Source organism: Polistes fuscatus, unplaced genomic scaffold, assembly GCF_010416935.1.
Source record: "Polistes fuscatus isolate 324 unplaced genomic scaffold, CU_Pfus_HIC Scaffold2, whole genome shotgun sequence".
Lineage (NCBI taxonomy): Eukaryota > Metazoa > Arthropoda > Insecta > Hymenoptera > Vespidae > Polistes > Polistes fuscatus.
The window spans coordinates 1,175,388-1,184,605 of record NW_025113096.1 but is presented as its reverse complement, the minus strand read 5'-3'; the positions used below and the strand labels follow the sequence as shown (position 1 = coordinate 1,184,605).

The following is a 9,218-nucleotide window of genomic DNA, read 5'->3' as shown; positions in this document are numbered from 1 at the left end:
TTTAGTTTTTTTTCTTGCGTTATGGGAGTTATAAAAAGAAAAAAAAACTTCTAGTAAAAGAAGAGACGAGAGTAATACTACTTTCCTCAAAAGTCGAAAGGAAGGTATGTTCTAACGAAGTTCAATTTGCGAAACTACCAACGCACCGGGAGATACATTTCTCTTGAGGTTCGTGACGTAGAAGAAGGTGAAACGAGCCCACTGTAAGGTCTCCTTCTCTTCTGCTACATATATAACCCGTCTCAATTACAAGAAGCCACAGTTTACCTGCATTATTCGTCGGTGACTTTTAATAGTGCTTTCTTTCTCAATTTGATTCTACGAATATTTAGAACAACATCTAACCGAAATATACGTTTTTCGATATATAAGTGCGTATTTTTTTTTTTTTTATTAAATTATTATTCGATAATACTATGTAATCATTTTTAATGATACTAAGAATAGTTGAAATTTTTAACGTTTATCGTATTTATATATATTAATTTGAATTAAAAAAAAAACAATACAAATCTTTAGTGTTGTACGAAGGTTTAACAAAACGGAGATTTATATTTTTTTTTGTTCTTATTATTCTATTATCTTATCGGCAGGTATTTCTAATGTGTCGATTAAATTTGAGTGTGATTTTTTTGAATTCGTATAAATTTATTAAACGTTTTCTACATCCTTCAGTTACTTCGTCTAATTTTATATTTAAATAGAAATCATTTTTGCAGACAAATTTGAAATGATTCCGTACTCGTGGAGAAAGCATCGGAATGATTTTAATTTTTTTTCGAAAAACCGCATGACTTCTTGGACTTTCACTTTAATCAACGATTAAATTTATAAAAATAATCAACGATATTATTGCGTCGTCTCTCTTCGTCGATTAATTATTATTTTTATATAAATAATTGCAAATATAAATAGAGAAAAATATATTTCTCTTACATTGTATTTCGCGTGTTTAGAATTACCACGTGGTTTCAAACGCGTAGTAAGTAACGTGACAGAAACGTAAAACCAGTTTTTAGATAGGGGGAAGAATTCATGCGAATATAGAAAGTACTATTTATATATATCGGAAATAATTTACAGCGTATACGACGAAAATATTTTTCTCCGTTATTAATTTTTTATTTTGTTTTTTTTTTTTTACAGGAAAATTTCATTAACTATTTAATATCACTATTTAATTATGTAATAAAATATACAAGAAATAATCTTTCAACTTTATAGACATGTTTCAATAAATGATTGCAAGAATTTCTTACTCTCGTTAATATACATTTTTGTATTATATTCAAACGTTATGAAGAGAATTGGAGCATGTGATATTAAAAGACTCAGAATAACTTTCGTCTTACGTAACAGATCGAACCAAAAATTTCACACTCACTTTCTGATCCTTTCTTTTCTGTCGTTTAACCTTCGAATTATTCATATACCACACATATATACATATATTCATTCATATATGTCTTTCGTTTCGATTTATCTCCTATTCATTTCGTAGTATCGATTAATAACTATGAATTAAAGCGTGACAATAAAAAAAAAGAAAAGAAAAAAAGAAAGAAAGTAGTTTGCAAAATTGTATCTCGTATTTAATTGATATTTCAGTTAAATCATTTTCATCGTAATGATTGACCAATACATTTTGAATATTCATTCGAATCCTTACAATACAAATATTTATTTATTAATAACATTTTGCGTATACGATAAACAATTAAATTATTTTTTTTCTTTTTATTTGATATAAATATCCATCACACAATTCGATTGGTTAAACAAAATCTTTGAAAATATTTTTTTCTCCCCCCTCCCCTTTCTCTTTCCGTAGAAAAAAAGGACGACGAATGAATCCTTACAATACAAATATTTATTTATTAATAACATTTTGCATATACGATAAACAATTAAATTATTTTTTTTCTTTTTATTTGATATAAACATCCATCACAAAATTCGATTGGTTAAACAAAATCTTTGAAAATATTTGTTTTCTCCCCCCTCCCCTCTCCGTAGAAAAAAAAGGACGACGAATGTCGCAGAGAAGAAAAATGAATTTCTCGACGCAATTGATCATTCTCAGTTACGTACTATCCGCAATTGTAACTGGAATTTGTGCAAGTAACGATCTCGGAATATGGGACACTACTCATTTCGGTCCAGCTCCGCTTTTAGAAAAATATTCCTGGAAGATTTTAGATTTTGCATATCCCGACGAGTCGAGTAGAAAGCTCGCAATGTCAATGGGAGAATATATACCTGAGAATGCGTTACCTGTAGGAATAGAAATATGGCGTAACAAGCTATTCGTCACAGTTCCAAGGTGGCGAAATGGTAAGTTGTCATTAATCATTTATTTCAACTCAAAATCTTTCCATTAGTCTGTGTGTGTGTGTGTGTCATATTCGTATTCTATTATTTTTTACATTTTTTTATAAGAAATAATACGATTCATTTTAAATGAATAACCTAACTCATCGATTTATATAATTTAACTAACAAACTCATTTTTATTTAACAATAAACGTATCGAAATTTAATATATATCTATTCCTATCGTAAATGGTCGAATGACTACTTTAAAAAAATACAGAATAAGATTTTAGTCAATTGAATGGTTAACAAAATATATACCTTCTTTTATTTAAAAATGAATAATATATTTACATTTTATGCATTTTTATCGAAATTTTGTACAAATTATCATATCCTTACAAATGATTGGTTACGTTAAATGTTAATCACTACTGTCAATATAAATAACCCTTTAAACGAATGAAACAAATATTTATTATAGAATATAAAAAACTCGAACTCATCTTGATCTGAATATCGAAGTAAAAAAAAGAAAAAAAAAGAAAAGTAGAAACATAAAAAGGGTTGGACCGAACCTTCGGTGCTCTTTAGCTCATGCTGATGATCATACGTGTCTCAAAGTCAGGAACCGGAAGTCCGTAAGAGAACTATAGAAGGGGAGGCAAGGCCAGTGTCGCAGGAGAGAGGAAGGGAGAAAGAGAAGGGAGGGAGGGGGAGGGAGGGGAAGGGGTATACGTACGAATCTCTCGTCTGGGCGACTTCCGGTTCGCGACAAAAAATGCCGAAAACCGCGAGAGCAACTTGAATGGAGAGAGAGCTAGAGCTCACTTCTATATTTTTTTATTTTTTATTATTATTATTATTATTTCTTTATTTCTTTCATTCCTGTTGTCTCACTCTGATTCAAGAAAGCTCCCAACTTCTTCTTCTTCTTCTTTCTTCTTCTTCTTCTTCTTCTTCTTCTTCTTCTTCATCACTAAGGGCCGTACGAAATTCAGCCCTCTTCTTCCTGGGTTTATTCACTCCCTCCTCCGTGGCATTTATCAGAGCCCTTAGCATGCTCCCCCCTGCCACCCTCCCACCCCCCTCGTTACGTGTTTTATATTTATTATATGCATTGGCGCACGCCATGCCATTGTACTAAACACGGATGGTCAATAATGGCGGCACGCTGTGTACGATCTACGTTTGTGTTTCATCCTTTTTGCTTTTCTCTCTCTCTCTCTCGTTCTTTTCTTCTATGTTTTCTGTTTCACTGTCTCTCGTACGTTCTTCTATCCCTTTCCTCATTTTTTTATTCCTATTATTTTTTTTAATTCTTCCCTATCGTATAACCTAACCTCCCCCCACCCCCACCCTCCCCCAAATCATTGGAATTACGTTGAAACCTCGTAATTTAATTCATACGTATTTTGTGTATCTTGATTTGAATATACAAGGTATCCTAAAAACAAATAAGCGATTGGTATTTCAAAACTAATATTACGTATCATCGAAATCATAATGTGATAGATATATGTGTAAACGAAAAATAAAGATTAAAAAAGGTTCGTATTCGACATAAATGTCGTTTCTTTTGTAATTAAAAAAAGAATTGTTTTCTACGAGAAAAAGAAAAAGAGAATAAAATTGTGTGCATATGTGTGTGTGTGCGTGTATGTGTGTGTGTCCTCGAATAAATTCGTGGATAAAAAGGAATTTAAAGGTGAGAATAAGGTGCTGCTGCCGGTATTTTGGGATGTAGATTCGCGAAGGGAACAATAGTTATCGGAAGAGGGAACCGCTGAGGGGGAGGGGGAGGGTCAGGGGAGGGGGAAATTATAGCGAGCTGCTCTGGCTTTTCTTCTTTCTTCTCATTCGATCCTTCTCCTCCTCCTCTTCTTCCTCCTCCTCCTCCTCCTCTTTCTCCTCCTCCTTTTCGTTCAGTTTCTAGGAGCTTTCGAAACGAACCCACAAACCTTTCTGTATGTATGCCTGCTTACCTGGCTGGCTGGCTGGCTGGCTGGCTGGCTGCCTGTGACCGCCATTGTCTTTAGGGCAGGTTTTTATGCGCCCTTTGGTGTTTGTCCCATTCTTTCGCGTAACTTCAGATTCACCGTGGGCTCCGAACTTACTAAGAGAGAGCACCGATACGGGGTTTGGGGAAGAAAAGAAGAAAGGAAAGAGGAAACGAGAGTCGGGGGGGGGGGGAAATATAAAAATGAAAAATAAAAAGGGAAAGAGACTTCGTCGGAACCTTCTTTTAATACTTTTCGTGTTCGATGAACTCATCCGCGACAAAATAATCCCTCGTGTCAACGATTTGTTCCAATCGGATTATGCGATTTTTTTCGTTAGATTTTGGTAGAAATGTAAGTTTTAAATTGTATCGTGTTAGAACGATAGGATGACGGGTGTACTAATTAAATTATAGAGTATACTATTCTATAGAAAATATCGAGTATACTAATTATATTAAATAAACACCGTGTACTTAATTTATTTCACGAATTGAGTTAGGTATAACGAAATATCACATTGTGTTTTTTGAAAATTATTATATTATCTTGTGATAAGTTGAAAGAAGACTATAAAGTTTGCTAAAAAGATAAATTTTCAAATACTATGTAGATCTTACAATCTAAAATGTATATCTTAATATAATATTTCATTGAAATAACAAATGTTTTTCACACGAGCAATAATATAAATAATTCAATTCGTTACGTTTATGAATTATCGAAATAACGATAACTTCTAATAAATGTTTTACAATCAAGTATGATTAATAAATTATTGTTAATTATTATCACTCGAATCGGTTTGATTTAATTTTTTTTCCTTTTTTTTTTATCAATAAAAGCTTACTTTACGAATCATAATTCAGTTCGTATTCGTAAAGCAAAGGATTCATTTCGATTATCTCATTTAGTGAAAACACGCTCGATTACTCGAGCAATATGGAATGGTTATTAAATTTATTTCGATCAGATATACGAAAATTATACGCGTTAAACGAAATCTTTTAAATTAAGCCAATTATCGGGTTGTAATAATCTCAACGAGAGATGTTCCAATTTGATTTCGATTAAAAATTACTTTTATTCGTGAACGACAATGGAGAAAAAACAGAAAGCAATTTGTTTCTTCTTCTTCTTCTTCTTCTTCTTCTTTTATTACGCTTCATTAATTAAACAATTAATTTTCGAGAACAAAATTTGGAAAAGGAAAATATATATGAAATTAAAACGTACGGTTTGAACTTATGTTGCAGTAAGAAGTTATACGATATGACAGTATAATAAATGGGTATAAGAACATTCACGAAATTACAACTTTCTAATGACGCGAGAGAAGAAATAAAAATATAAATAAATGACAGATAGTCGTAAATAGGAAAAAGGATATGATAATATTATAATTATATATACTGCAACACTTTTGAATTTTCATAAATTCATTTGCACATAGTTCTGTCTTTTTCTTTTTCTTTTTTTTCTATATAAATTACAAATAAGACGATAATTTATTCATTTATTCGTATTCGAATTTTCGTTTGAAAAATGTTGCGGAATTCGTGCACGTTTTTACAAATGCAATCTGTCATTTTCGTGCCGAATAATCTTTCATTAGTATAACGAGTATTCTGTATAATTTATCGGAAAAAAAATAGATCAACTGGATTAGCCAATTGCATGCAGATATAGGGAGAATTACAAAAGTATGAATAACAAATGAGCTTTTGATATAATAATTATTATGAGTTTTATATTTTAAATTTTTTATCAAAGTATCTTATAAATAAATTAAATAGTTTTTAACGAAACGTTAACACGATCGTTTAATTTTCAAAATATCGATTATACGTATGATTAAATACATGTTTTTTTTTTTAAACAAAATTCGAAAATTATAAATATATTTGAAGGTATACCAGCGACATTGAATTACATACCGTTGGATAAATATATTGGTGGTTCACCTAAACTTATTCCATATCCAAATTGGGCTCAAAATAAGGCTGGTGCTTGTGGATCTGGGTTAACTACTGCATATAGGTAATTAATCTGTGAGAACAAACAAAAAACTTTAAAAATATTACTCTTAATGTTTTTGTTAATATAAATAAAATTATTTATAGAATACACGCGGACGTTTGCGATAGATTATGGGTTTTGGATACTGGTACTATTGGAATTGGAGATACAACAGTACAAGCATGTCCATACACGTTAAACATTTTTGACTTGACAACGGATAAAATTTTGAGACAATACAGATTACGTCCGGACGATATTAATCAGGTATAATATATAATCACTTACATACAACGATAATTTATTTATCCTATTTTTTTATTTTTTAATAAACGATCACATTATTCAATCCAAATGAGAAAAATAATAACAACGTACTCTTTAAATGAATTTAAATAAATAATTAAAGTTTTAGTAATTTTTAATTTATTTAATTTAATTTATTAAATTAATTTTTTAATTTAAGAATTTAAGTAAATAAATAAAATTAAAAAAAAAATTATTACGTTGAGAAATATTTGCAACATCTCTTTCGTTTTATAAATTCGTTTATAGATTCACTAATAGAAATTAATTGAATTTTTACTTTCAATGCACAGATCAATGAACCCGAGTTATCGGAAAGTTGTCTAAAAAATGTTTAATACAAATTTATAAATACATATTAAATTTATATTTGTTTAATATATATTGATAATAATCTTCTGTACATTTTTTTTTCTTTACAGAATACTTTCATTGCTAACATAGCCGTTGATCTTGGAAAGGGTGGTTGCGATGATGCATTTGCCTACATGTCGGATGAACTTGGTTACGGATTAATAGTTTATTCTTGGGGACAAAACAAATCGTGGAGAATAACTCATAGTTATTTCATGCCCGATCCACTTGCCGGTGATTACAATATAGGTGGTCTTAATTTTCAATGGGGTGAGGAAGGTATTTTCGGTATGAGTCTTTCTCCAATTGCATTGGACGGCTATAGAACATTATTTTTCCATCCGTTAAGTAGCAACAGAGAATTTGCCGTTTCAACTAAAATCCTGAGAAACGAAGAACTTGCGAAGGACAGCTATCACGAATTTCAGGTGAATGAAACTACGATTTCTCTTACTTTCTATCTTTATTCTTGTTACTTTAATTCTTCTTTCGCGATATCTTAGCGAGTGACTTTTAAACCGGTTTTCGTTATTACAATTTTCGTTTCGACGCTTATGAAACGTAAACGAAATGACATCACAAGTAATGGGAGCATGTAAATCGATCAAGTTTATTATATATATAAACAATCTAAAATAGTTCACTAATTCGTAAAAGAGAAACAATTTTGTGATTACGATTAAGAAAAGTATTTGTGTTAGAATTTTACTTCAAATGAATTTCAATGATTCTCAAAATTTCATCATATAAAATTATTATTATATTATTATAAATATATAATATATATTATTATTATATATTATATATTTTTATCATTTGATTAAACTTACAATTACTGATAGAACACAATCCAAATCTTTATTATTTTATTATTAATTAATAATAATATTATTTCTTTTTTGTACAGGCATTGGAAGAAAGAGGACCAAACTCTCATTGTACCGCATCGGTAATGGACGAGAATGGTTTGCAATTCTTTAATTTGGTAGATCAAAATGCAGTAGGATGTTGGAACTCACAATTACCATATACACCCGCCAATCACGCGATAGTGGCAAAACACGACGAGGCTTTATTATTCCCAGCTGATGTTAAGGTAAAAGATTTAAAAAAGTCAACAAAAAAAATCAGAAATATTTTACACAAAAAACAAACAAATATATCAATCAAATTTTTAGATAAATCGTGGTACGCTTTGGATGATCTCGGATAAGATGCCAGTATTTTTGCTTTCGTCGTTGAATTACACCGACGTTAACTTTAGAATATTAACCGTACCAATCAGGCAAGCAATATCTGGTACTGTATGCGAAAATACACCTTGGCAATACATAACCACTAATCGCATTTGGTGCGACCGATGAAAGAAAAAGAAAAAGAAAAAAAGAAAGAAAAAAAAAAATAACAAACACTATAAGTATAAGATAAAGAATAAAATGTATTTCAAATAAAGGATTGAAGCACCCGTTTTTCCCCATTCAAGGATTTCGAAAGGTTTCTCTTGGATTGTGGCCTCGAAACTTTCGAACCAAACCATCTAAATACAATCGGTCGTTTGTACGATCAACGACTACTTCGTTTTCTCCTTCTTCTTCTTCTTCTTGTTGATCTTTTATAGAAAAAGAATGGAAAAAAAACGAGATAGAAGAGAAAAGTAGGGGTAGAAGTAAATAAAATGGGGGAAACAAAGAAAAAAAGAAAAAAAATGCACCAACTACGCTTTCGTCTCCTTTCTCTGTCTCTCTCTCTCTCACTCTCTCTTTCTTTCTCACTCTAACTATTTTAAAACTTGGTCGTTAACACCGCATCTTTCTTTCTTTCTACGTGGAAACTTTACAAGTCCTTTAGAGTCCTTTCGAACGATTTACCAAGACGACTTGGGCTGCCTCATCAATAATTCATGGTTGCGGGAGGCTCCTAGGAAATAATAATATCCCTATTCCGATGGAGATTATTCGATATGAATAAAATACTTTCTTTTTTTTTGTTTATATATATATTATAAAAAATAAGCAATATTGTTTTCTCCCCTCTCTTTTATTTCCCTCTTTCTTATTTTACAATTGTCAAAATTGCAATTGAATTTTGAATAAGAAGTAAATTTGATTAATAAATTAAAGAATTGTTTTAAAACGTTTGAGTTACTCCAGTTATTAATCACATTGTTAAAATAAATATAGTTTCTTATGTGTACGTTTAATTATTATTAATATAATTTATTTCATC

At 30.6% G+C, this 9,218-nt stretch overlaps 1 protein-coding gene across 1 annotated transcript; it reads left to right on the top strand.

Moving 5' to 3' along the window:
• Positions 1 to 2,051: 2,051 nt before the first annotated feature.
• LOC122517098 (protein yellow-like) lies at positions 2,052 to 8,469 on the top strand. Its single transcript, XM_043635468.1, has 6 exons — positions 2,052 to 2,334; positions 6,224 to 6,353; positions 6,437 to 6,599; positions 7,061 to 7,420; positions 7,900 to 8,088; positions 8,171 to 8,469. The coding sequence occupies exons 1-6, from the start codon at positions 2,052 to 2,054 to the stop codon at positions 8,354 to 8,356; spliced, it is 1,311 nt and encodes a 436-aa protein (XP_043491403.1). The 3' UTR covers positions 8,357 to 8,469.
• Positions 8,470 to 9,218: the final 749 nt, after the last annotated feature.

Excerpts from the sequence above, each read along its gene's own strand:
- LOC122517098 (XM_043635468.1), top strand. The coding sequence starts at position 2,052 with ATGAATTTCTCGACGCAATTGATCATTCTCAGTTACGTACTATCCGCA. Across the intron at positions 6,354-6,436 it reads GGGTTAACTACTGCATATAG|AATACACGCGGACGTTTGCG; the intron begins GTAATTAATCTG and ends AATTATTTATAG. Across the intron at positions 7,421-7,899 it reads ACAGCTATCACGAATTTCAG|GCATTGGAAGAAAGAGGACC; the intron begins GTGAATGAAACT and ends TTTTTTGTACAG.